The sequence below is a fragment of the Zingiber officinale genome, chromosome 4A (genome assembly GCF_018446385.1).
Source record: "Zingiber officinale cultivar Zhangliang chromosome 4A, Zo_v1.1, whole genome shotgun sequence".
Taxonomy (NCBI): Eukaryota; Viridiplantae; Streptophyta; class Magnoliopsida; order Zingiberales; family Zingiberaceae; genus Zingiber; species Zingiber officinale.
Window position 1 is genome coordinate 148643377 of NC_055992.1, and position 27466 is coordinate 148670842.

Consider the following 27466-nt stretch of genomic DNA (forward strand, 5'->3'; position numbering starts at 1 on the left):
TATTTTAATCAACTCCTAGCTATGATGGAGATAATCTAAAGAAACTTTATTAAATCCTAATAAAATTATCTAATTAATTTTATATTTCATTTATTTTAATTTAAAAATTATAATAAAATTTTTATTTATTTATTTATCTATTTTCATATCTTTTCTTTTTTTAAAAGATTATTTTTTATCTTGTTTATTTTTTAAATATTTATGTTAAATATTTTAGTTTTTAATTAATATATTTTATATTTTTTTAAAAATACCGAAACTATATCGTCACGGCACGATATGGTACCGAAACCGTATCGTTCTGGTCCAGGACCGAAACCTCGGCACGGATCGAAATTTTAAACCTTAGTAAAAAATGCTAAATATTTTTATTTATTCAAAAAATATTTACAATATCTACTATATGAAGATTTTTTTTTCAACACATAATAAATACATATGTCATAATCTACATATGCAATCTGATGCAACTATGAAACTCTATGACCCTTTGAATTTATCCAGGAGGATTTGCAAGGTGAAAGTAACATATTGTTAGATACAATTACAGAATATAAACTTGACTCAAGCATGAGCCTTATTTTGACAAGTGTTGATGGTGGAGCTAACTATGTTGCCCATTTATGTTAACTTGTGGATTTGGGATTTAAATGAAGAAAAAAAACAGAAACCATTATCTAAAATCTGTCTGAACATGAACAATGATCACATAGGTATATCTAGAGGTTAGAAACTTTTGTGAATGTATACTAATGTACAAAGTTTAGTTGAGAATAAATAAAAATTTGAGGAGTTCTTTAGAAGCTCAAATTTGAGCAGTCTTAATTAGATGATGTCAAGATATGCATAGAACTTTAAAATTTAGGGTGAAAGTAGAGGCCATCAAGGCATATTTAGAGATTCAACATGTGAAGGGCATAGATTGTCATGGCAGCCTAAAGACTTTATTTATAGCTTCATGATTTGAGTTGACAAAAACGAATTCTGTCAAGTCTTGTTTAAATGTTCGCAGATTAAGTTAAACATATACAAAGGCGACTTAGCAATGCTTAACATAACAAGAGTTGATGTATATTGTATAGATTGGAAGCCCAGGTACTTGTTTATAGGCTTGGGATTTGAGTTGGCAAAAACTAAGTGCGTCAAGTCTTGTTTAAATGTTCAAAGATTAAGTTAAATATATGTAAAGGCCGTCAAGTGCTGGATAGTATTTTTATTGTTCTGGCTTATAACCATCAAAATCTGCATCTTTGAAGCTTTTCTAGAGGTTTTAAGGATTTTGAATTTAAAACAAAGGTACAACACATTTTGAAGAATCAGAAAGAACCGCGGACTGGTTTTCAAAATTGGAAACATCATATTTCATTAGTGTATTTTTTTGGTTGCGACATGATATTTTCCATGTATGTTTTGGGAAAAACGTGGCCAATTTCAGTAGTCTTCATAGATGAACTTGGACAGGTGGAAGCATCTTATTGGTGTGTGTTATGATGATGTCAAAATTTAATGCGACATGTGGCCTTGATGGTTGCCATCTTGGCAAAGAATAATATGATTTGTTCTGGGTTTCATATCAGTAACGGTTGATTGAGATTAAACCTTGGTTTATATAAAATCTGACGGGTTGCAGAATATGCAATTAGTACTCTGTGTCGTTCATAAACGACAAAATTGTCCTTTAGTAGCAACAGTGAATTTTGTATTCCCTTTCTTCTGGTTTCATGTCACCTCTTCTTTATTTTTTGTTTGAAGCCGTTCGTTATTTCTTTGAGAGCAAAGGCATCAAAGTTGGGGTTCTATAGATTTCATGGGTTCCTCCAGCAATAAGGTTAACAATGAGTATGGAACTCTATCCGCTTCTGTATTCTTTATTATGTTCTTCCGTGCACTACTTGCTGGTTTGGTGGTTGCTTGTCCTTTTGCATGATTTCACTTCCGTTTCTTTTTTTGTGATGTATTTGTCAATAACAAGGCATCCAATTATATGCCATGATTTTACTTTCATTTCTCTCGGTGACGTCGTTTTGAGGTGTTTTTGACTTCGATGCTAGCTGCTTATGCTTATTACTTGTTTCTCTGGAGACTCAGAAGAGTTCTCAAGCATGGATATGACTCCCTTCGATAAAATTTTGTAGTTTTGTCCTCTGGACTCGTGGGAGAGACGAGAGAGCAAGCGATAACTCTCCCTGCCGTCTTGTTCTGTGAGTTGTGGGTACTGGATTTTAATTCCCCAAATAAATGAAACTTAGTCTAGTTTCAGTTTAAACCATGATATAAGTTCAAGCTGAATTTGATTGAACTTGATTTATCATTTTAGGCTACGTTTGGTTGGGTGATTTATCATTTTAGGCTATGTTTGGTTGAGTGTAATATAATTTTGTTTGTAATGTAATCAAATTTGTAATGTAATGTAATCTTGATTACATTACTACGTTTGATAATGTAATATATGTAATCTTTGATTACAAGGATGATTACATTCTTTTATTTAGTGTCCATTATTTTTTATAAAGAATGTAATTCGTATTATTATAAAATGATAAAAATATCATGCGATCTCTACCAATGGTCGTCGCACATCTGCCGGAGCTTGCGGCAACCAACTGTCGTCGTCGTTGGCCTCCTCCGTCGGCACTCGCCACCGACAACAAGTGACGGCGACGATCGTCGGCGGCGGGCGACGATCGTCGGCGGCGGCCGACGGTGGTCGCCGGCGATGATTGCCGATGGCGGCGGCGGTCGACGGGCAACGACCGGCGGTGGTCGTTGATGGCGGCGGCGGGCGGTTGTCGTCGGCGGTGGTGGTCGGCGGCCGACGATGGCCGCCGCGATGGGCGGTCGGCGACGATCGCTGCCGGCTGCCGACGACGATCGCCGCCGGCTGCCGGCGACGGACAGGTGGGGCCGACGGCGGTGGGCAGCGGCAGCCGACGACAGTGGATGGTGACCACGATAGACTAGGGATATATTCGACATTTAAATTTTGGTTAAACGATGATCTCATAATGTAAACTGATTACATAGTATTTAATTTGTAATCTAGATTAGAAAACTTCATTACCTTTTGTAATTCAGATTACATTATAAGTTTAAAATTAAATTAAATAAAATAATTAACCTTGTAATGTAATCCTGATTATATTATAAGATAGATTACATCCTATCAAATGTAGTTTTATAATAGAAGGTGATTGGATAAAGTTGATTCAATTGTCCTATGTTATGATGTGTTTAATCATAAATTTTGGAATTTAATGGCGACTGAGACGAGAAATTCGGATTCCAAATGACCTTTATATTTCTTTCATTCGGTGATGATGGAAATTGTTTTTGCATTTTGAATCTTCTATTTTTCAAAAAAAGAAAAATGTCACATTTGATCATTAAAATATAGCAATTTTTTCCATCTGTAATTTTTCTCCATCTACATGCAGCAATTACTACTTATTTTACTCTTTTTTTTTTTTTTTTCAATTTTCCAATTTTTTAAAAATCACCAAAAAATTTTGAAGCTTTTATCCCTAACTAATTTTCCATTTATGAATATAATTTTTATATCATTACCTAATAAATTAATCCTACTTTGGACAGATTAAAAAATCTTGTTATTTTTTAAAAATAATATCTTTGTTTTCTTCACTACTTCATCGAATTGTATCCAAAAGATATTTCAGTTCTAACCACTGAGCGTATTCATTAAATAATGAAATTTAATCACTAAGCTTGGTTTTAAGTTTGTCGAAATCATTAGTTAATTTTTTTATCCAAAAAATCTTTTTGATAAAAAATTTAACCATAAAGTTAACATCGATCGTCTCATATTTTAAAAATCAAATTGCAATCAGAAAGTATAAATAAATACGGGTAAAAATTGAAATGATGTTTATCATTTTCATCTATTCATCTCATTTTTAATTAAAATTAAATGTGTATCGAATTGGTCAACATACTATTTTTAATTAACATATTTATATAGACTCCTTTATATCACTCGACTATGTAAAAATTATAATAAATATAGAAGCTAGTTGTTAGTTTTTATATTATATAAAATTAAGTTTATAGATTTTCTCAGTATAAAAATTAGTTGTTAGTTTCTACCGGTATTCATTTGACTTTAATTAAAAATGAAATGTCATACGATTAAAAATGATGGAAGCTCGTATAATTTTTCCTTAATAAATAATATAGTCTTCGATTTGATAAAAAAAATATTAATATTAAAAATTTTAGTTTGTTAATATTCGGTCATTATTAAGTTGGGTTAAATTTAACTCTAAAAAGTTATTTTTAATAAAAAAATTATAGATATTTATATATTTTATTATTTTAAATTATTTGTAATAATATTAAAATAAAAATATATATAATTCAATAAAAAAATTTAAACAGGAGGAAAAAGACCGCTGACTGGTAGAAATCAAGTGAAAGCCACCTTCCTCGTCGTCTCCCCCGCTAAAGTAGAGGCCAGAAACCTCTAATTCTACGTTCAAACCTCGTTCCATCTCGAAGAGACGCCATTGACGACTATTCTCCTCCATGTAAACCCTCCTCCATCTCTTCTCTTCACTCTCCATTTATCCACTACATCTTCGCCTCCTGCCGGTTCTCTTTGATCAATTCCTCTAGAACGCTGTATCCCTTTCTTGTTTGCGAGATTGAGAGAGAGGGAGAGATCCGGAGGCGGTCAACTTCTCCGGTGGTGGAAATATGGTGAGGTTGCCCTACTCGACCGCACTCACGACGCTGTTCAGCTATGGCCTCCTCTTCGCGTTCGGGCAGCTCAGGGATTTGTTCCGGAAGATAATCGATTGGTTCAAATCCAGCTCCGAGGACCTCAAGGTCGCTCCTTTGTGCTTTATTAGTGATTCGTCTGCTTCCATCGATCGTGCTTTTTAGAATTATTTTGGGGATTTTTGGAATCGGATCTTGAGAGGAATTCCTTGATACTGTATGGAACAGGGGTATGCGCCGATCTGCTTAGGGCTGGAAGACTTCTATACCCGGCGCCTCTATCTGCGCATTCAGGTGTTGTTTCTCAAATCCTTATCGATTTCTTCTTGAAAATTCTTTGTAGTTTCTAATTAGTGTTCTCCTTAATTATTCATGCCTTTTACCTTTTCCAATAAATCAAATATCTCCTTGTTGAGGTTAATTACAAAAATGGTCCTACAAAAGTTTGTTCTAGATAATATAGTCGGGGTATGAAATCTTTAAAAAAAAAAACTTTTCATTACTTCTGGTGGAGGATTGTAAGAGGCTTCTCATTCTTGATATATATACGTAGACAGCTTTCTTTTTTTTTTCCTTCTAGACAAACGCTTCCTTGACCATTTCCATTTAATGCATGTTGTCTGAAAGTTTGTCGATCAAATAGAAAATCTGAAATTAACTATTTGATGAAAGTGTTTCCCAAGCCACTTAAGTTTCAAAAACTCAATTCAACCAGTTTCCAATTTTCTATGACTTAATAGCCTTTTCCATCTATGTCCAGATTTCGGTGTTAGCACTTTTACCCATTCCCTCCCAAAGGCTTCTTTCATGGCTTCATTGGTGCAATAGACTGGTGGATAGTTCATCATACTATGCAATAAATGTACCACAAGATAAACAAATTCTTGTAGATGAGTTTTGAAATATGAAAGATTAGTCAGATTTTATCTAAGGACAAAAACTAAGAGGGATAAGAAAGGGGAATAAAGTAAATAAGGAAACACTTGGCATTTGTTCCACTTCGTTATATGTGATATGTCATTTAAAAGTTCTTTCTTATGCTTCATTTTGTCTAGGTAAATACTTCCAAATCCAAAGAGTTTTTTTGCATCTGTAGGTTAAGAATTGTTTATAAAGAGCAAAACATAAAATGAAATAATATTCTTGTTATTGAAGGTTGAAGTACATTGATTGTGTGATATGAACATGTCCTATCGGCTTTTAATAAAACTAAATGATCGTCTTATATCGACTCTGGAATATTTTAATATATCATACAACCGGCCTAACTTAAACTTGGGTTTAAAGTAAGAAGTATGCAATACCCGTTTGAGTTTGTTTCAGAGGATTAACTGATATATATGACATCAGACTAAGTTCGATTCTATCATAATGTGAATGATTCACTAATGATTTAAACTCATCTAAATCATCTTGAGCATAAGCAGTCTGTTCCTTAAATGAATTGGTTATCTTGCAAAAACAATTTACTCGATGTGCAGGATTGCTTTTGTCGACCAATTGCAAGTGCACCAGATGCTTGGTTTGATGTGGTGGAACGGTACTCCGAGGACAGTAACAAGACCTTACAGTAAGTATATTGATTTTCATCAGATACTTGGTAGTTATTTAATATTACCAAAATTTCAACTTTGCCCATGTATTTGAGCTTTATAAGATGTAGTCAAGTCATACGTCTATATGATGTAATCCAATAGTGATATCTATCAAATGATGTGGAGTGCTATTTAAGATTACTGCACTCCTTTAGAACTTCTTGACGATTTTAACTTTTTCTTATGATTGTGCAGTCGGACCTCGAAGACTTCCAAGTGCCTTAATCTGGGATCATACAACTACCTTGGTTTTGCAGCGGCTGATGAATACTGCACACCTCGTGTAATTGAATCTTTAAAGAAGTATTCTCCCAGCACCTGCAGTATCCGTGTTGATGGAGGTATGTCTTCGATCTTTCTAGGTTGCAAACAAGAGTCTTGAATAAATGTGGCATCAATTTAAGTTTTCTTTGAGTGGAGCAGGAACAACTGACTTGCATACTGAGCTGGAGGAGCTAGTTGCAAGGTTTGTTGGAAAACCAGCTGCTGTAACTTTCGGCATGGGTTATGCTACAAACTCTTCCATTATTCCTGCTTTGATTGGGAAGGTTTGTATAATTTTTTTATGGTAACTCTGAGATTAAGGATGGAATTCAGTGTTATTTTGTTCGTTTATCAACAATCTGATGTTATATAGGGAGGACTCATCATTAGTGATTCTTTGAATCATAACTCAATTGTAAATGGTGCTCGAGGATCAGGTGCAGCAATACGTGTTTTCCAACACAATAGTAAGTTCCTAATCTTCCAAGGGCATTTTAAACTAGCTCCAGATTGGCTGTCCTCAATGTTTGTTCTCGTCTATTTGTAGATGTGGCGCACTTGGAAAAGGTCCTGAGAGAACAGATAGCTGAGGGACAACCTCGAACTCACAGGCCATGGAAGAAGATTATCATCATTGTCGAAGGCATATACAGCATGGAAGGAGAACTTTGCCCGCTTGCTGAGGTTATAGCTGTTTGCAAGAAATATAAGGTTTGATCACAATTGCATAATTCTCTGTTGGTATTTTACTGTGATTCCTCTTTTTATGACTATAAAATGAACAATTAGACTTGGTATTTTATGGAAACAGGCATACATCTACTTGGACGAGGCTCATAGCATTGGTGCTGTTGGGAAATCTGGCAAAGGAGTCTGTGAGCTCCTAGGAGTGGATCCAGCTGATGTTGACATCATGATGGGCACATTTACAAAATCATTTGGATCCTGTGGAGGATACATTGCAGCATCCAAGGTTCTCTTGGCAAAAAACAAAGTTAAATTTGCCATTGTTTAGGGTGAATTACTAAATATCTAAAAATTCTTGTTTAGGAAGTTGTCCAATACCTAAAGGACACTTGTCCAGCACATGTTTATGCAACTTCCATGTCTCCACCTGCTGTGCAGCAAGTTATATCATCACTTAAAGTCATTCTCGGAGAAGATGGATCAAGTAGAGGTAAATTAGGATGACCTTGCTTAATCCTCAATCTATACTGTTGCTGAATTCTTGTCTTTCTGCTAGTAGTTGGTATGTCTCTTATTTGGTCAGACTATACCAGGGTCCCAGAAACTTGCACAGATTCGTGAAAATAGTAATTTCTTCCGATGTGAACTTAAGAAGATGGGATTTGAAGTCCTCGGTGACAATGACTCTCCGATTATGCCAATAATGCTTTATAACCCAGCAAAGATTCCAGCCTTTTCTAGGGAATGTCTCAAGCAAAATGTACGTTATAATCCTTCCTGAAACATATGTTGCATGTTTGTGAGTCGAATATTACTTGAGATTTGAGAGCTCTTACTCTCTCTTTACATAAACAATAAGTTACACTCATGGACATGTAGGCTGTTTTCAGTGACATAACTCTGCAGCAGCTCATTCAATCTTAGGCCATTTACAAACTAGTCATTTTAACAGGAAGACTAGATGTTGTAAATGATGGATCTTTCCACTGCATTAACTTATTGCAGGTTGCTGTTGTCATGGTTGCATTTCCTGCCTCACCTCTTCTTCTTGCTAGGACTCGAATTTGTATATCAGCTGCACACTCTAGGGAAGATCTGCTTAAAGGGCTGGAGGTAAGTTCATGCCTTGGAGACTAAACTCGATTAGCTTCATCTCGAATGATCCTGCCTATTTTATGCTTCTCCAGGTTATCAGCAAAGTTGGTGATCTAGTGGGGATCAAGTACTTCCCCACCGAACCACCAAAGCATGAGACCAAGGTATACAAGGTGGAGTAGAAAACCATTTAGTGTGGATTGATCGACCGAAAAATCACCTTACTAGAAGCAAATTCAACCAATCTATCCATATCATAAATTTCCTTTGTACAGTGAACTAAGTTATGATAACCAAAGATGGATTTGTGTTTTTGTATACCCTACCCTCTCAATTCTAGTGTAGAATCAAAGACAGTTTAATTTGGTTTCTTGTTTAATTTCCTCTCAGGCTGTGTAGTATGTATTTCTTGTGTAAGAATGTGTTTTGCTAATGAAACTTGAACATGCTTTTCCTTGTCAACCAAATGTTTCAGTTTTAATTCATGACAGGGTGGTCGGTCAAGTCAATCCATTTACCAACGAGGCAGATGCAAATTAAAGATTTTGACCCCAGACATTGAAGCCGTTTATGATCCATTAACTCAAATTGACAATGTTCAATGTGATTGTGGAATCTCAATTCCACACTAAATCAAATGTATAGTCTCTGCTAAGGAAACAAAGTCATGATGCAACTCACATTCTCATTGATGTATTGAAAAAATTGCGGTAGGAATTAAATTAAATGTTTCGCAAAATTATTTTGCCACTGAAAAGCATCAACGAACCATCAGCCTTTCGGTGTACCTACAAGTCGAGGAGTAGCCTTCGTGGATCTTCAACCACATCTTTAATGCGCCGCACGAAGAAGACAGCTTCTCTTCCGTCAATTAGTCGGTGATCATAGGTCAACGCAATATACATCATTGGCCTCGAGACAATGCTACCGTCAACCACCATCGGTCGGGGCACTATGGAGTGCATGCCTAATATGGCAGACTGAGAAGCATACAATTGGATTAGTTTATCCCACAAGAACTCATGAGTACATATTCAAAGCTTTGAAGACATTAAAGTTCATTACTTGTGGGGGGTTGATGATTGGGGTACTCAGGAGACTTCCATATACACCACCGTTTGAGATGGTGAATGTGCCTCCAGCCATCTCGTCTATTGAAATGGTTCCATTGTTCGCCTTCTTAGCAAGGGTGTTAATCTCCTTCTCTATTTCCGCAAAATTCATTCTATCGGCATTACGGATAACTGGAACCACAAGGCCCTGTGAGATTAGGGACGAATTCAGAATTGAACTCCTGAAATCATTCCAGGGTAGAACACCATCCATAATGTAATATCAAATAAAATGCTTAACATTGGTTGACTTCTACAAACCTTAGGTGTACCAACAGCTATACTGATATCAATATAATCCCGGTATATGATGTCATCGCCGTCAATGACAGCATTGATGACTGGCTGGTTTTGGAGTCCAGAAACAGCAGCCTAACATCCATGAAAAATAACTACGATTAAACAAATCATTCCAGGGTAGAACACCATCCATAATGTAATATCAAATAAAATGCTTAACATTGGTTGACTTCTACAAACCTTAGGTGTACCAACAGCTATACTGATATCAATATAATCCCGGTATATGATGTCATCGCCGTCAATGACAGCATTGATGACTGGCTGGTTTTGGAGTCCAGAAACAGCAGCCTAACATCCATGAAAAATAACTACGATTAAACGGGCAAATAAAAGGAGAACCTGATGTCGTAGTGCAGATTTACCTTTATAAAACCGGACATGAGTCCCAACTTCACACCATGCTTTTCTAGAAAGGCATCTTTGTATTCAGATCGGAGCTTCATCAGATTAGTCCTACAATGTGCAAACACCAAAGGTTTAAACAGGAAGTAAATAAGAAAAAAAAACATTATCTTTTCTTCATATTTCATTAAAAAAAATCCAATAAGAAAAAATTATTTGTGATGGAAAGGCAAGCTACAGATTCCTAAGCACGAAAAATTATTTTGTGTGCACCATCACTCATACACTGTCACAACCTACAGTGCATCATTCCAGTCAATGGAACAATTTCCTACTTTTAAGTTATTTTTTTAGATTATTCAAAAGTCATATTTGTTTAGAATTGAGAATTGATACGTACAACTTGTTAATGTTAATCAATTTTATTCTAGCATTCTACATGGCATCTTTGATTTTAATAATTAGATGCTCTTCATTTGTATTTCATGAATGAACAAATTAAGCATCATCCCTAATGGAAAATGCTTATTTCATGGGAAAAAAACAATTTAACACATACAAAAATTTATAAGGTTGAAAAAAATTGACGATGTAGAATAGATATAATTGATGTTTAAAGAGTTCATCACTTGGAAAAGAAGTGGTTAAGACTTTAACACTTGCACTTAAGTGAAATTGTCATTCACCTTCATTAACCTATGAATCATCCTCTCTATTATTAACATGTGGCAAAAGACGATTCGCTCGCCCCCAGCACCCTGCCAACCCATCCCTAGGCAAACACGGAGAAGGTAAATCACGGGTAGCTACTAACTATTATTAGTGCAAGTGGTCAAGGCATGAGGGTCTCTCTATTATTAACATGACACTAGATGGAGTGAGTATCTCGTAATGCTAGGAAAAATAAATGTAAACAACTACTTCCTTTTGTTTAGGCAACCAAGCTGACTCCATGTAGCATAGGAAAAATAATCATATCTCTGGTGCCTTTTTATAATAATAAATGTGTACTCAATAAGATAAATTGAAGATAAAAAAAGTAGCATGTTAGACAATTGTCTCAAAAGGAGCAGAATGAAATAAGAATGTAGATGCTTACATGTCCACTTCATTAAACGTGGTCAATAATGCAAATGTATTTTGTGAATCCTTCAACCGTGTAGCAACTCTTTTCCTTAGTCTCGGCATAGGAACCTGTAATTGTAATTGATTTTATATTATGGATATCATTTATTCATGCAACAATAGACCTTATGTCAAACGAGACTTACACGTCTTTCCCTTTCCTTGGGAGGAAGTTGAGGTTCTGAAGGTGAGATTTTAGGGGATGGAGGAGAGGGTACTTTTGGCTTCTCTTTAATGGGAGCTTCCACTTTTGGCACTTGTGCATCAATGTTCTTCTCAACAGGAACGGCAGGTGAAGTATCCTTACCAGCTATCTCATCTGATGGAGCTACATGAGTGTCGGTAGGAGCAGACTTAGAGATAACAGCAACTTTGGTCCCAGGAGTCACTGTATCGCCTTCTTTGGCAATGAACTATCAATCATATAAAAACTGAATGGTATTAAGTTCCATGATAAAAATGTGAAAATATAAACAAAGCATAAAGAAAAACACAGAAAAATAGATCCTCTGACCTTCTGAATAACTCCAGCTTCAGGACTAGCAACATCAATAGTTACCTGAAACATATATAAATAGTATTACAAGAGTTGACTAACGGATTATGGATAAAAACTTAATTAAGTAAAAAAAATGTCTTAAATAAGATAGAAATAGCACTTGAAACCTTGTCAGTTTCAATCTGGGCAATAGGTTCATCAACTTCAACTCTATCACCAGGTTCTGTTTCCAATACCAACAAAATAAGACCCAGATTTGACTAAGTTTCACAAAATAATCCGCACTCACTAATTGTGTAGGTATAAATAAGATGAGAATAAATTGGATCAAGTATGAGAAAATAAAATTAACAGTATCTAGTGTCAAATAAATTGGATCAAGTACGATAGTCTTAAGAGGGAAAAGGAGGTAGAGCAAAATTAATGGCAATCAAGCACATCCTAAATATCTTTGTTAATACCAAGAATAAGGCCTTACACAATGTGATTGCATGAAATGATCAATGTTGTTGATCCCAAGTATGGTCATTCTTTTTGCTGAATTAGCTTAACAAAGAGTAGAGATAGAATGAAGCCATGAAGATTTAATTATCTAGCTAATATTAATGTTGCTGCATTCATTGCCATACAAAGTTTAATGGTAAGAAAAGATCAATGTTACTGACACCTTGTTTTAGTCATATCATAATCCAGAATTTGATAGTCAAAAGTGATCTCCAGATTATACAGTGCCCGAAAGCAAAACAAAATATGGCAGTACTTTATCATGATAGAAGGAAAACCTATTCTTGTGTGAGAGTATGCATCATTTGCTATTCAGACAATAACAAAAATATGGTTGAATCTTTATTCCTTGTGACAAACAAACATTCAACTCAAGTTCAAGATGTAACATCTAATTAAAACATAGTTGTACACCGTATACAACAAAGAGCGACACTGTTTCAGTGATTCGATGAATACTAAGGGGGTTTCAAACACTTGTAACCTTGTCCATACAATGAACAAGAGAAGTTTTTGCTCATAATAGCAAATTTCACTGACTCACTATTTATGTCATAAAACTGATGTCCACCTTTTACATTTCTCCATTTAGAATGCTTTTTCTGTTGATCTAGACCAACCAGTAACGACCATTCATGTTATGTTCAAATGCATAGAATGCACACATACATGTGAATACAAGTGTATGTACACATATATACACATACTGAAAAAGAGTTAGAGAAAGATGACTGCATACTCTTTAGAAAAGTTGCTAAAGTCCCATCGGTTATAGATTCACCCATGAATGGGACAACAGCATCAACTAGATCACCTTTAACATAAAAAAAGGTGCAAGTAAGAACTCAATTACAGAAGAAAAAAAAAAATAGAAACCTAACAAAGCTATCAAGAAATGTAAAGGAATCTCACCATTTTCAGAAGAAAAGAACCTACTCCACAGATTGTAGGATGTTGACCTTGGGAAGAACTCCATAACTTCCCTACACACTCAAAGAAAAATGCATAAAACAAATCCAACTTCCAGAAGATCAAATGAAGCTAGTAAGTAAACTGATGTGGATACAAGAATACAAATCAACTACACAAAAGAAATAACAATTATTTGAGGAAAAAAAATATAGGATGCTTACCTCATAGGCTTTGTACAAACAGGGCCACCTGAAAGCAAAACTAATGTGAATACTAGCATTGTATTACCTTTATAAATGAAATTTAGTCAAAGAAAAACTGATCACCAGGGAGAATGTAATGGCTGATCTGTCGGGCATGACCATAACTTCTCATGAGAAATAAGGCCTGAAATAAAATGATGCAGATAAGGATAATTAGTGCTTCAAGGTACCCATTATAAAGTAGATATACATAAGTGAGACAGAGTAAATTAACCATAATCTACTATCAAGTTTACAAGCATTGCAAATCATTGCAAGCCATAATCAGCAAAAACCTAAAAAAAGTTCCAAATCCAAATAATATGCTAACGTATAGAATTTGTATGTTTAAGGAATAATCATATATTGCAATTCAAAAATGCTCATTGAAAGTTAAAAATTGAAATTGAGGCACATTCGCATCTCTGTGAACTTTTTCACTTTGGTAGTGTGTTCACTACAAGATTAAGAAGGCTGCAGGTTCATTTGATGATAATTATAAAAAAAAACATTATTTGTTTTCTATTTCAAGGGAACAACGAGCAAAACACAAACACAAACACACACACACACAAAAATTGTTTTGGAGAAGTTGCCCATAGATTTCAACACCATATAGCGTCAGAGAACAAAACCCTAACAAGGATCTCGACCGTGGGAAATTCAGCAAGTCCTTATTCGGCACTCTTTTTTTTTTTTTTAATTTCTTCTCCCAATTCGGCCTAGCTCGCCTCAATCCAGATCTACATCTCGCCTTGCTGGAAGTCACCACATCCCTCCCCGAAGAAAAAATTCCTCTCGAACAGAAGAAGATTAAAAAAAAAAATACAACTCCTCTTCGCTCGACTTTAAGAACTCGCAAGGTCACAAAAGCCCGATCCAATAAACGATAAGATGATCACAGAAAAACAAGAAAATGTAAAAGCCGCCGTCTTCACCACAGAACACTCTCTACCATCCAATTGCACCATCTTTTTGGCACTTAGCGCGCCCCAGCTAGAGAAAAGACGAAATCAATTTTTTCCAGATCTCAAATTATTGGCGGGCAATTGAAAGGAGAAGAGAACCCTTACTGCAACGGGGCGACGAACCAGACGACGAGCGAGATGGGAAGCCATCGCCGATCGAGCAGCCACCAGCACCTACGAAACCGCGGAACTCTGGAGCAAGCGAGTACTGCAGGTAAAACCTATTCCTTGTTTTGTCGTTGTTGTTGTTTTTATTGATCGATTATTCTTTTCGACCAGGTACGTTTGTTATAATTACGTGTCTGCCACTTTGTGCTTACTTTGCGGGAGAAAGAATTAGAAGGAATTAAAGCCTTGTGTGTTTGGGCAGAAGTGGAGAGAAGTAATTTTCCGCCCTCCATTTATCTAAACTAAGAATAAATATTTCTTGAGAACGATTTATAAATATACATAAGTTAGTTATGTTCCAAATCTATTCGGTAGATGAATCAGATGTTCACATCTACCTATTATAAAGAAAAACATGTTTGAAATTCTATATTAACTCTAAAATATATTAGGGACGCTAGCACAATTCCTTTTTACCAACATATTTTAAATTCTATAAATATTTTAGAAATTAACCTGTATAAATTATCCTGAATTTATCTAATAATAGAATTATAGTTAGTCGGGTTGAACTAAATACCTGAATTATCATTAAAAAAAACTAAAAATTTGATGTAGTAGAGTTATTCTTTGTGAAGCTACAATGAAAGATCGTCATTTTGGTAAAAACCATGGATATACCCTCTTTATGAACTCGTTTCAATTTCTTAATTTACCTTTCTATTGATAATCATAGAATTGATCGTGTGAAATGTCCAAGATCAACATATGACATTTTACCGTAATGAAAGATCATCATTTCATTCTACTGTCTTTGGGAGATCTGTGAGGTCAAAGTAGTTATAGATAGAATGATGAAGAACAGTGTGTGTTTTTTTTTAAATACTAATTCAGGTATTCAATTTTTATGATCCAATTAATTTTAAGAGTGATTATTTGAACTCATAAAAATTTTTCATTATCATCAGAATAAATGAGAAAATGTAAATCAGTCACGACGAACTATTAGCATTATAAACTTTTTAACTCTCCAGATGTAATGTGTTGTTACAGGTGAGGTTTGAATTCGCATTCCTTAGAGAATCTGGCTCACCTTTAATTTTACCTTCGCATTATTACACCAAGGCAGCGGTGTGTACACATATGAACCGAGATGATGTGGATGGCTATTAGTGAGCAAAGGAGATTTGCAATTTCATTAGAATTAGTGAGATCAATGAGATCGACAGACACCATTGTGGATGAGATTTGAATTTGCTTGATCTTTCTTTTCATTTTTGCGATTCAATTTTTTGATTTGATTGGAACTCTATACTCATCCACGTGCATTTTAAAACCTTTTATAACTCTAAAAATAATTAAATTAAATAAGGGGTTTATTCAACTTTAGCCGAATGCTCTTCTTAGACATATGAAATAATCTAAAGTAGTATTTATACTTGTCAAAAATTGAACCATATCTTTTTGATGATAAACCCTGTCCAAGTACTAATTCTGCTAAACTCGCAAGTACAACTAATTTATATCATCGTTCATTAGGTAGTATTTCATCCTACATTTTCAATTGGGATAATTTGCGCCGAAGAAAATAGGGAGAATGTGTTCATTTAACTTCTACAAAAGGTTAGATTACAATAACAATGAAACAACAAAACACAAATACGAAAACAAGATCAAATTACGTGTTCAGAATCCTTGAATCCAACTTTGAAAAAAAAAAGTGTTGTGCCAAAAAACTAACATAATTCATACATTAGGCATAGAAAATTTAAAATATAGTTTAGCAATGAGAGTTTAAGGGTTCGTTAACTTATTAGCATGGTTGGGATTGCAAATGAATTAAAAGTTTATGAACAAACTTGATGTTTAACTAAATAAGAGATACGTGTTGGTAGTGGGGGATGTGGAAGAAATCAAGAAAATCACTCATTGGATTGCTCAGGATCAGACTTCCAGAGCCAATACATAGTTGACTGTTCAATCGACTGAATAATCACCAGTTGACCAGTCCTGCGGATTAGTTGATTGGAGCTCCACAAATCGAGAAAATTTATTTTTCTTAATTAATTATGTGTTCTATGTGTTGATTCTATGCATATTTTGAATTAGAATGAGTCAGTTTTTTTTTACTGATTTTGTCGGTTCTATACTGACTTTATAATTTCAATTCAGATGGCATAAATGATATACACTATGACTCGTGGTAATGTGTTATGAAATAAGCTAAGGGAGGCTATCCAAGAGATAGAGTATGATCTTGCTTATGGAGTCAAAGGACATATTTGGAGACTTGATAGATTATTCTGAAGACTCAAACAACAGGATTTTCTTATCTTGGACAACTATCGAATTTTGGCCATAATATGATCACTATCGACAAGTTTCAGTAAAGTAGCACATCATGTGTGGGGGTGCTATGAATGACACGTCACATATGTAGAGTTGCATATAGAGCTACTTCACCATGTGGATTAGGAAATACCACCTAAGAGGAGGATCCAAAAGCGGTCCTATAAAGAGTTCCTATACCAGGCTATCTCATATCAATGTTGCCCCAATTGAGAATAGAAAGATAGGATTTGGTTGATTACTACCGCATTGATGTCTTCCTAGTGGGAGTAGCAATGACCTATCTACTACAACCCTAGAGTCAACCCTAATAAGAGTAGTGTTATGTTTGAAATGTGTCCTAAGACAATCGTCTTATGGTTTGTACTATTTATTTTGATAAATAAAAATTTACTATTTAAGTGCACATTGTCTATGTGTTTAAATGGTCTCAAACTCACATACTAAATGCCCGCAATATGATTCATATCATAAGAGGATTTGTAATTAAATTACAACTAGTGAGCGTCCTATATATGTAATTATGAAAGTATTGGAATATTTTTTAGTCAATGAATTGATGTATCTGGACATTATCAATTATGTGAAATTAACATGAGTTATATTCTTTGGTCTGACCAAGCAGTTGTTACTCACTAGTTGAAGACATTGAGATGTCGAGAGTAAAACGTGGATGCTAGTTATGGTAGCTAGTTCATTAGAGTGGCATGCAGTAAGACTTCATATGGTTCTCTATATATATGGATATGTCTGTGAAGTTCTTACTGCAATCCGAGTGTAAGTTTCCTTCGACTTGAGGTATTCAAGTCACCTTGATTATGGAGACTCATACTTTGACATCTTAAGTAATGCATCTCCTTAGAGATGTGGACCCGAGATAATTGGGTATAAGTCGAAGTGTCCGAAAGTGTTTAGATAGCCCATAAAAGATTGACTGTTCCCTACAAGGAGATGTAATCCTATGAGCACTTATCAGGGGTTGTTACTGAAAGCCTTTATAAAATATCACATGTTAAAAGTATGAGACTCTTAGACACATGATTGGAGTAATTTGAATTCACAAGACAAGTAAATATTACTTGGATCAACACAGTGGAGACAAACACATAGACAATATCCTGAACTAAGTGTGTATTGTAATAAATTAAGAATTTATTATATTTTTATTTGTTCGTTGCACACGTTTTGTGAAAACGTCTAAAATACACATCCACATCATACTCATAACATCAACAGTGGTATCAAAGTTTGACCGTGCTTCAGTATAATCGTAAAAAATATTTTATAAGTCATAGTTGATCATAATTTTTTTTTAGAATTTTTATTATGAATTTTTATTTTTGGGAAGTTTCCTAATTTATTAGAAAATTCTATCTTTGGAAATTTATTAAAAAATTTTGAAAATTTCTATTTTCAAAATATTCTGTAAAAGTAAACTTAGTCATAATTTATTTTCTAAAATTTTTCTAATTTTTATTATGATTTTTTATTTGTTTTTTTGAAAACTTTCCTAATTTATTAGAAAATTTTATTTTTGAAAATTTTCGTTTCTAGAAATATTCTGTAAAATAAATTTAGAAAATTTAAATTTTGGAAAGATTCTAAATTTATTTTAAAAAACTTCTACTTTTAGAAAGTTAACTAATTATTAGGAAATTTCTAATTTTGAAAAAAAAAATTAAAATAAATTTAGAAAATTTTAAATTTGAAAGTTTTTGAATTAATAAAGGAATTCTAATTATATATTCCCTAATTTTTTAGGAAATTTAAATTTAGGAAATTATTTCCTAATTAATTATATTTTCTTAATAGAGAATTACTTTCTAAATAAAATATGTAGTTAAATTTTAGAAATTTATTTGCTAATTTAATTAAAGAAATCTTGATTTGTGAAATTAGCTTTTAAGACATATTTTAGATGCATATTATCATTTTGTCATTTGTGTGATTTGTCATGTCCTTTATGTTATGCATGTGATGTGTTATATCATTGTAAAATGATATGCTCAAGGAATACGGAGCGAAATGCTCAAGGAATGACTCAGCATTTCCTATGTGAAAAAAAAAAGAAAATAAAAAAGGAGAAATGAAATGAACAACGAAGCTTTTGCCCTAAAATCCCTGCGGCTTCTCCTTCTCCTCCACCCGCAACACGACTTCTCCCTTCTCCTCCACCCACATCCGCAGCTGCGAGCTGGCAGCGGTGGCTCCAACCTGGCAATGGTGGCTCCAGCTTGGCAGTAGTGGCTGCGAGATAGCACCGGCGAAGGGCAACATGGGGTGGACGGTGAGGGCGACGACATAGGGGAGGAGAAGCAGCGGTGGAAATAGGGGGATATGGAATGAGAGAGATGAAGGATGTGGAGAATGAAAATTAGGTATTTCTAAATAGGTTTCCTCAAAGTCATTTATCCCCTTAAATATTTAATACAAATTCGATTTAAATACTGAAAATTTTCTAAATTTCTTTTTAAAAAAAAATCTATAATGTTATTTCTTAATTAACTTTTATTATTTTATTATTATTTAACATGAAATCCACATTGGCATAGTAGGGATGGGTGTAGAACTTCTAGCCTTCTTTAGCCTTTTAAGAGAACCATTTTAATATCTGTATCACATATATGCTTCCATGTAGTACCCTGATGAACACAGTCATATTTAAGATAAATTTCTTAGTGTTTGTTATTTGGAAATAATATTGTGCTAATTAGTAATTGGAATTAAGATAATTTTCTATTTGAAATGGTAATGTGCTATATAATTTCACTATCTTTCTTGTTTTTGATATGGTAAGCTATAATTTCACTTTGAGACATTGCATGTTCTATTTTAAGTGCTTCACTCCTAAAATAGCTAGGTTTCAAATGATTCTATGAGCAACAATTTCTTGGAGAATTTCAAGGGTGCTTTCCCCTCACCTCTCTACCTGTGTTTTCAATGAATTAAGTAGTTCACCATATCATGTTTTGCTCCTGTAGGAAGAGAAGCATAAGGCAATGGTCATTGAAATGGTTGAGAAACTTTCAAGTGAATGTTGGGACAAATGCATCACTGGTAGGCCTGGCAGCGAGTTCAACTCAAGCAAATCGACATGCCTTACAAATTGTGCTCAGTGATATTTGGACATGTGAGCATGCTCACCAGAAGAAATTCTAGTCAATGCAACAATACAAACAGTAACATTTGTTGGACATATGTGAATGGAGAAAAGGTGGAAGAGATAAGAAGCTCCATTATGAATGAGACTTTAGACCCACATTAGAAGTTTCAAGACATGTTTGTTGGTTATATTGATTCACATGCATTAATGATATGAATAAATGCATTGGGAGAGATTTTCTTTCATGCATGAGGGTGCAAATCTAGGGTCTAGCTAGATTGCACAGAACTAAGTTGACTTGTAGTCAAGCACGACTTGCGCGTGCCGAATGTGTCCACTTGCTTGATTGTTCTACCTGGCCGTCTCTTGGTCCGCTTTGTCGTTCACGATGCCTTGCACACTAATTCCCAAATTATTTTGTCCAATAAGATTTTTGTATTGGATGAAATGGATGATGTTGGAGCTGAACCTTTTGTTCTTTCACCACTAGGCCTATTGTTATTCGCGGGGACTAGACCTACATCCTATGCTTGGGATGCCAAGTTGGACATTACAATTATAGGACGGACCACAATGACTAAAAGCCATGAAGTTTGAGATTAGCTTCACCTACTTTTTTGCAGGCTGAACTTTTTAAGCTAGTCAGTCCTTTAAACATTTGCATTCAGTTATCTGTTGCTCTTTGCCGCCCAACTTTCATTTAATCCTTTGACATTGTAAACGAGTTTTTATTTGGAGCCGGAGAAACTGATGAAGTTAATATGGATTAATCCTTTCGTTTAATCCTTTGCCCGTCTCTCGGTCCACTTTGTCGTTCAGGCCACCCTGCACACTAATTCCCAAATTATTTTGTCCAATAATATTTCTAATAAGATTATGTATTGGATGAAATGGATGATGTTGGAGCTGAATCTTTTGTTCTTTCACCACTAGGCCTATTGTTATTCGCGGGGACTAGACCTACATCCTATGCTTGGGATGCCAAGTTGGACATTACAATTATAGGACGGACCACAATGCATTCAGTTATCTGTTGCTCTTTGCCGCCCAACTTTCGTTTAATCCTTTGACATTGTAAACGAGTTTTTATTTGGAGCCGGAGAAACTGATGAAGTTAATATGGATTAATCCTTTCGTTTAATCATTTGCCCGTCTCTCGGTCCACTTTGTCGTTCAGGCCACCCTGCACACTAATTCCCAAATTATTTTGTCCAATAATATTTCTAATAAGATTATGTATTGGATGAAATGGATGATGTTGGAGCTGAACCTTTTGTTCTTTCACCATTGGGCCTATTATTATTAGTGGGGACTAGACCTACATCATATGCTTGGGATGCCAAGTTAGACATTACAATTATAGGACGGACAACAATGGCTAAAAGCCATGTAGTTTGAGATTAGCTTCACCTACTTTTTTGCAGGCTGAACTTTTTAAGTTAGTCAGCTCTTTAAACATTTGCATTCGGTTATCTGTTACTCTTTGCCGTCCAACTTTCATTTAATCCTTTGACATTGTAAATGAGTTTTTATTTAGAGCCGGAGAAACTGATGAAGTTAGTATGGATTAATCCTTTCGTTTAATCCTTTGCCTGTCTCTCGGTCCGCTTTGTCGTTCAGGTCGCCCTGCACACTAATTCCCAAATTATTTTGTCCAATAATATTTCTAATAAGATTATGTATTGGATGAAATTGATGATGTTGGAATTGAACCTTTTGTTCTTTCACCATTGGGCCTATTGTTATTCGCAGGGACTAGACCTGTATCATATGCTTGGGATGCCAAGTTGGACATTACAATTATAGGATGGACCACAATGACTAAAAGCCATGAAGTTTGAGATTAGCTTCACCTACTTTTTTACAAGCTGAACTTTTGAAGTTAGTCAGTCCTTTAAATATTTGCATTTGGCTATCTGTTGTTCTTTGCCACCCAACTTTCGTTTAATCATTTGACATTGTAAACAAGTTTTATTTGGAGCCAAAGAAACTGATGAAGTTAGTATGGATTGTTTTTTTCTCTAATAGAAACTTGGTAAGTTTTTGTTTATCCTTTTGTTATTATTTTGGTCTTGATTCCACAAGTAGTCAAGCATTCCACCCTTCATTGATTTTCTTCCAACATGCTTTATATTTTTTAAAAAATATATATTTTTTAAATTTATTAATTTGTAAAAAATATTTTAAAATAATTAAAAATAGTTATATAACAATTATACTAAAACGGCTAAATAAACCCTTTTCTACTCGTTTAACTTAGTCAACTACTTATAACAATTTTTTATTGAATATGCATGTAGACTATAGTTCCAGATTTACCTAGCCAGCGAACTAAAAAAAACCATCCATCTTCAAGATTAATGAAACACTTATACTATTTTGTACGGTATCCACCAATTCTATCAAACTGTTGCAATTGTCTGATTGTGGTCTATTAGTTTTCTTCATTGTCCTGTGGAAAATTTTATGAAAGAAAATCAAAATATATTGGGACTTTGAGCCACAAAAAGTAGAGCAAAGGGATGATACACATTCCCTTAAGTAATGATATATTGTACTTTTTTCTTAATTTTCTATACCAATATGCATCCAATTATCTACAGCCATTTTTCTCTTCACTTCTCTTTGAATTGTTTTTGCCTTTCCAACAAAGCCATAGAAAATCAGAGAAGGAAACAATACTCAGCTTCAACTCTAGTGAGGGGATTTGAGCAAGTTATCTATCTATCTATCCAATTGCATTTGCAACATCAAAACCTCAATGAGCATTGGCCTTAGCTTGTGTCTTGTCTCGCCAATTCTGCCCCCACATTTTCGCCTCTGCTAATGCTTGTTCTCGGTCGAAGTTACGCCTCAAAGTCGAAGCTGTATTGTTTCGGTTGTCAGAATTGTGATGTTGCATTTGCACAGGCTCTCTATCATCGTTGTTAGTCGGCATTCTTCCACTCTCATTTGAGCTCCTGTCCCTTTCAACACAAGGTATATTGCTACTTGTGGGAGCTGCATCAGGGTAATAATATGTTTGCATCTTCTCCCGCCAGTTTGCGCCCCACTGCTTTGCCTCTGCCAAAGCTCGCTCTCGATCGACATTGTGCCTCAACATCAGCGTTGCCTCCTTCGGAAGGTCTTCATAATTCATTTGCTGCATTTGGCCAGGCTCTCCGTTGTCGATGATGGTCAGTATTGTTCCACCTTCCTCATGTGCATTTCTCCTTTCACCACTAGGCCTTTTGTTATTTGTGGGGGCTGCACCTGGATCATATGCTTGGGATGCCAGGTAGGAAATAGCGGTGACAACATCGGCAATTATAGGACGGGCGGCAGCATCTTCTTGGATACACATGGATGCCACGGCAAGAGCTTGATAAAGGCCACGCATGGGAAACCGACCCCTTAGCTTTGGATCAGCCAGACTTGGAAGTCTTTTTCTATCTTTGAATATAGGACGAACCTGCAACCAGCATTCAATGTTTTGGTACCATCAATGGCCATGAAAAATTCAATCCAACTCTATTCTTGCTTTCAGACGCTTCATATCGTAGGGCATGAAAATCAGTTAAATCATAGAAAAGTAAAGAAAGCTTACCCATGAAATAAGATTTTGCTCAGCATGTGGCCTGGTACCATCAATGGCCTTCCTTCCAGTGATCAGCTCCAAGAGAACAACTCCAAAGCTATACACATCAGATTTGATTGTCAATTGTCCAGTCAAAGCATATTCAGGAGCACAATATCCATAGGTTCCCATTACTCTTGTTGATACATGAGATTTATCGCCAACTGGACCGAGCTTTGCAAGTCCGAAGTCAGAGAGTTTGGGGTGGAAGCCCTTATCTAGTAGTATATTAGGGGTTTTTAGGTCCCTATAGATAACTGGTGGACTAGCTTGGTCATGAAGGTACTCCAATCCCTTAGCTGCACCTGCTGCAATTTTCATCCTTGTAATCCAGTCGAGTGGCTCCTTCTCAGGTGGAAGGTCTGGAAATATAAGCGGTTATTATTAGCAAGAACTATTACCTACATAGAAAATTATATATTTCAAGATTCCATAATATCAAGTGATCACACAACATACTAATAGCCTATCTGATCAACTGACATTGAATAAATTCCTACTTGTTTATGAACCACTGAGCTTGCAAGTTAACGAGTTCCCCAGTGACAGCAGTAAAATTTATAGAAGATGAAATCATATCACATTTCTCAGCACAAAAATAAACAAACGTTGCTTAACTAGTCAGAGATAGATCATTTAATTTCACTATGAGAAGCTCTGACTACTCAAACAAACATGGCAGATGGCAGATAGCGCAGATTTAGAACAAAATGTATGATAATGAAATAAAGATCCATATGCACACAACATCTAGGTTTCTCCATGGAGGAAATAACAGTGAGGCACTTAAGAAACTTGTGCACTTTTCCCATATAATTTCATCATTTGACAATACATTAAATTTTCACAGGTATAATTATTTCCACCAAGACCAACTCATTTTTGTTTCCTAGTTGAATTCTTCTTCATTACGACAAATTACTTTCTGTCATATAAATCAGCACGTAATAGCATTTATGATAAGACATGAGAATAATCTTTTAATTTCAAAAACCACCCAATTTTTCAAATTAACTTAGTTGTCCACTACAAAATATTATTTTCCCATCATGGAAAGTCAGTGAGGAATCCAAACTTAGTACTGGAGAACCTAGAAAAAAGTATGAAAAAAGAACAATATAATTTGTTAGTTGGTAACTAAGTATTGTTCTATGTCCGAATTTTGATCTACAATTGGCAATTTGAAATGGCACAGTTTGGGCATAGTGTCATGCTGACATTTGGCATGCTTAAGTGTGTTGAGATTGACTCAAATGAGCTCTAATCCTAAAGACTCCCTTCCACTTAGCATGTTTGTCTATAATCATATGGCAAAAGGCGATTCGCTCGCCCCCAGTGCCCCCGTCAACCCGTCCTTAAGCTAACATGGAGGAGGTAAATCACGGGTGGCTACTAGCCATTAGTGCAAGTGGCAAGGCATAGGGGTGTCTATGACTATAATCATGAGCTTATAGCAAGTAGAAAATTGATAGAATTACAATTTGACGTTACAAGTTACAAAATATAGCAAGCACATTGACTATTGATTTACTTTATTAATATAAAATGAGTGTTTTACACTAAATGAGAGCATCAATTTTTCTAGCATCAAAATAAGTTCATCCCTTAATTTTCCAAAACTTTAGTATTGGAACTAATTCTCAATGTGTTCATCAATATATTTGCATAACCACTAAGTGTTGGAACTAAACTAAAATACTAGAAGTTGAATGACACAAGTACAAGATCTGGGTATATTTCAACTCTCCAACTTTTGCATCACTCCTCTTTGTTGTTGTTGTTGTTCTAGTTGGTGTTTTTCCTGTCCGAATGTATGCTGCCTCTACTCAATGTTTATCCCAAGGCACAAAGTTGAAACTAAAAGAAGAAACAACATTGTCTAAAGCTACAACTATGAATGTTAAAAATGTGAAAATGTTAGTAGTATTTCCGCATATTGGATACTCGAAAGTCTCATGACCAATAAAAATGTGAATGTTCCAATGCTTAGCTAGGTTGTAGACACATATATGTGCAAATCTAAAGGATTGAATTTCATACTTCTAGTCATAGATTGTATAAGTCCTAATGGTTGAACTCTTCATAAAAGGTAAGCCGGCAAGAAAATAGCTATACAAGAACCAATATACGCCAGTAACATATATATTTTAAATCCCAGCTCAACACCAGGATTTAGACGTGGAATTCAGATAATGCTGAAGAAATCAACAAAGAAAGAACATGGGTGTACTATAAGTACGACGAATTTCTTCCAAACAAAGTAAAGTGCTTGCAACAAACAAAGGAGAGACTGTATCGGGTTCTCTCAAGTCTACTGTGTAAATCATACCATGCAAATGGTCTTCCAATGATCCCAAAGGCATATACTCATACACGAGGAGGCGTTGATCTCCATCAGCACAATAACCAATCAGATTCACAAGGTTGGAATGGTGCAATAAGCTAAGCATGAGTACTTCCACTAGAAACTCCCTGTTTCCTTGCAGCCCATTCCTGTCAAGCTGTTTCACAGCCACTACCTGTAAGCAGAAGAGATTGATACCCATTACATAAAAAAAATAAAAATTAAAGGAAGATAGTAAAAATTAAAGGACAACTGTAGTAAAATCTTTTTTAAAAGTCACTTCTATTCTCTTTTTTCACAAGAATTTCAATTTCTAACTTGGTGAAAGCAGTGTGCCGTTATATAAGTTGATAAGTCCTCAAGCACAGAAGAGACCAAACTCCCATAACCACAAACGAACAATTCCCTTATTCATCATTGAATTACCTGACCAGTACTCTCCAGACGCCCTCGGTAGACCCGTCCAAATCCTCCTTCTCCAAGGAAACAATCGGATCTAAAGTTCCCAGTCGCATTGGCAAGCTCTCGGAGGGTGAAAGTCTGTGCCGGGTTAGCAAATAGCGGCTCCTTTTTTGCATCCAGTGATTCCTTCTCCGTACTCAAATTGCTTCTGATCCTTGTCTTATCATCCCCTGCAAATTCATGAAGCAAGTCCCAGTTAAATCAAAAGATTTTGGGGGTGTCCAGTGGGATCTTACATGCAGACCCTCTGATCCAATGGAACTCAAGTAAGCTCAAAATGGATGAGATATAAATCAGCAAAGATCTACACTTCTTCTATACTCTAGAAGAGCATCTAAGATTTTGATAAGACAGAAAAGGGCGGCTTGGCGAATAATTCCAGTTTAAAAAATCTTAGAGAGATGAAACTAAGTGTCAAATTCCTGTCTTTGTAGCTAAGAACCGAACATGCGTGGTACTTCCAGTGCTTTCTGTAACTTTTAAGCTAATCGATGGCAGAAAAATGTTCACCAGGACAACGACATCAAGGATGACAGAATCAATCAAGCCGCCCTCAAACTCACCGATGGGCAACTTCTCCACCTGAGACGCCACCATGGGCAGCTCCTCCCTCTTACGATCGCTCGCGTTAGCCCTGCTGAGCGGCTCCCGATCCCTCGATTCGAAGCAAGGGAAGCAACCCATCTCGCAGGAGACCCGAAACCCAATCAATTACCACTGCCGAAACATGGAAATCTTCACGGAAATCGACCAGTTACGGCTCCTTCTCGAAGCAATCGCCGCTGCAGCAACTTCCAAGGAATCAAAACGCGCTGGAAAATCTCCGCCGCCGGGATTCGACGGGCGAGATCGGAAGCCAAGAGACGAAGATGACAGGAACAAGCGCGTATTTTAGGCGTGGAACGAGTAGCGGACTCGAGTGGGAAGGTTGACGACTCAACCGAATACTTTAGCTTCGTATATAATATAGATACGTACTTTTTTAAATTTTTTTATAAAATAATAAACTTTTCTAAAATAATTCGAATTTTTCTAATAAAATTTAATAGATTTTTTTTTTAAAAAAAATATTTTATCAAAAAATCAACTAATTATAAAAATT

General features: G+C 35.4%; 3 protein-coding genes across 6 annotated transcripts; 1 reads left to right on the plus strand and 2 right to left on the minus strand.

The window, feature by feature from the left end:
- The first annotated feature begins 4451 nt into the window (after positions 1 to 4451).
- On the plus strand, positions 4452 to 8837 carry LOC121971627 (long chain base biosynthesis protein 2a-like). Its single transcript, XM_042522976.1, has 12 exons — positions 4452 to 4842; positions 4963 to 5028; positions 6216 to 6304; positions 6525 to 6670; positions 6753 to 6877; positions 6967 to 7060; positions 7141 to 7304; positions 7405 to 7566; positions 7644 to 7770; positions 7874 to 8040; positions 8286 to 8393; positions 8468 to 8837. Exons 1-12 carry the CDS (start codon positions 4711 to 4713, stop codon positions 8555 to 8557), a joined length of 1470 nt encoding a protein of 489 aa, XP_042378910.1. The 5' UTR covers positions 4452 to 4710; the 3' UTR covers positions 8558 to 8837.
- Positions 8838 to 8907: 70 nt separating this feature from the next.
- On the minus strand, positions 8908 to 14613 carry LOC121971628 (dihydrolipoyllysine-residue succinyltransferase component of 2-oxoglutarate dehydrogenase complex 2, mitochondrial-like). 4 transcript variants are annotated; one of them, XM_042522980.1, is made up of 13 exons: positions 14488 to 14613; positions 13499 to 13559; positions 13394 to 13421; positions 13173 to 13243; positions 13000 to 13074; positions 11924 to 11979; positions 11772 to 11816; positions 11404 to 11670; positions 11232 to 11326; positions 10153 to 10243; positions 9968 to 10078; positions 9441 to 9635; positions 8908 to 9355 (listed from the first exon to the last, which is right to left on the minus strand). In XM_042522980.1, exons 1-13 carry the CDS (start codon positions 14530 to 14532, stop codon positions 9164 to 9166), a joined length of 1332 nt encoding a protein of 443 aa, XP_042378914.1. In that variant the 5' UTR covers positions 14533 to 14613; the 3' UTR covers positions 8908 to 9163. The 4 variants fall into 4 exon arrangements, with proteins under 4 accessions (XP_042378914.1, XP_042378915.1, XP_042378916.1 ...); XM_042522981.1 differs by lacking the exon at positions 14488 to 14613 and adding an exon at positions 14068 to 14319; XM_042522982.1 differs by lacking the exon at positions 14488 to 14613 and adding an exon at positions 14056 to 14319.
- A 7866-nt stretch (positions 14614 to 22479) lies between these two features.
- LOC121971629 (probable serine/threonine-protein kinase PBL7) lies at positions 22480 to 27289 on the minus strand. The gene is made up of 5 exons (XM_042522983.1): positions 26928 to 27289; positions 26329 to 26534; positions 25888 to 26077; positions 23529 to 23920; positions 22480 to 23393 (listed from the first exon to the last, which is right to left on the minus strand). The coding sequence occupies exons 1-5, from the start codon at positions 27046 to 27048 to the stop codon at positions 22701 to 22703; spliced, it is 1602 nt and encodes a 533-aa protein (XP_042378917.1). The 5' UTR covers positions 27049 to 27289; the 3' UTR covers positions 22480 to 22700.
- Positions 27290 to 27466: the final 177 nt, after the last annotated feature.

What these genes read in the sequence shown, in the direction of transcription:
- LOC121971627 (XM_042522976.1), top strand. Translation starts at nt 4,711, where the DNA reads ATGGTGAGGTTGCCCTACTCGACCGCACTCACGACGCTGTTCAGCTAT. An exon ending in CCAGCTCCGAGGACCTCAAG is followed by an intron (nt 4,843 to 4,962) that starts GTCGCTCCTTTG and finishes TGTATGGAACAG; the next exon opens with GGGTATGCGCCGATCTGCTT. An exon ending in ATCTGCTTAAAGGGCTGGAG is followed by an intron (nt 8,394 to 8,467) that starts GTAAGTTCATGC and finishes ATGCTTCTCCAG; the next exon opens with GTTATCAGCAAAGTTGGTGA.
- LOC121971628 (XM_042522977.1), bottom strand. Translation starts at nt 13,652, where the DNA reads ATGGTTAATTTACTCTGTCTCACTTATGTATATCTACTTTATAATGGG. An exon ending in AAGCTGGAGTTATTCAGAAG is followed by an intron (nt 11,671 to 11,771) that starts GTCAGAGGATCT and finishes TATGATTGATAG; the next exon opens with TTCATTGCCAAAGAAGGCGA. An exon ending in TCATGTCCGGTTTTATAAAG is followed by an intron (nt 10,079 to 10,152) that starts GTAAATCTGCAC and finishes CATGGATGTTAG; the next exon opens with GCTGCTGTTTCTGGACTCCA.
- LOC121971629 (XM_042522983.1), bottom strand. Translation starts at nt 27,048, where the DNA reads ATGGGTTGCTTCCCTTGCTTCGAATCGAGGGATCGGGAGCCGCTCAGC. An exon ending in GGTGGAGAAGTTGCCCATCG is followed by an intron (nt 26,535 to 26,927) that starts GTGAGTTTGAGG and finishes ATGAATTTGCAG; the next exon opens with GGGATGATAAGACAAGGATC. An exon ending in AGCAAAATCTTATTTCATGG is followed by an intron (nt 23,394 to 23,528) that starts GTAAGCTTTCTT and finishes TGCTGGTTGCAG; the next exon opens with GTTCGTCCTATATTCAAAGA.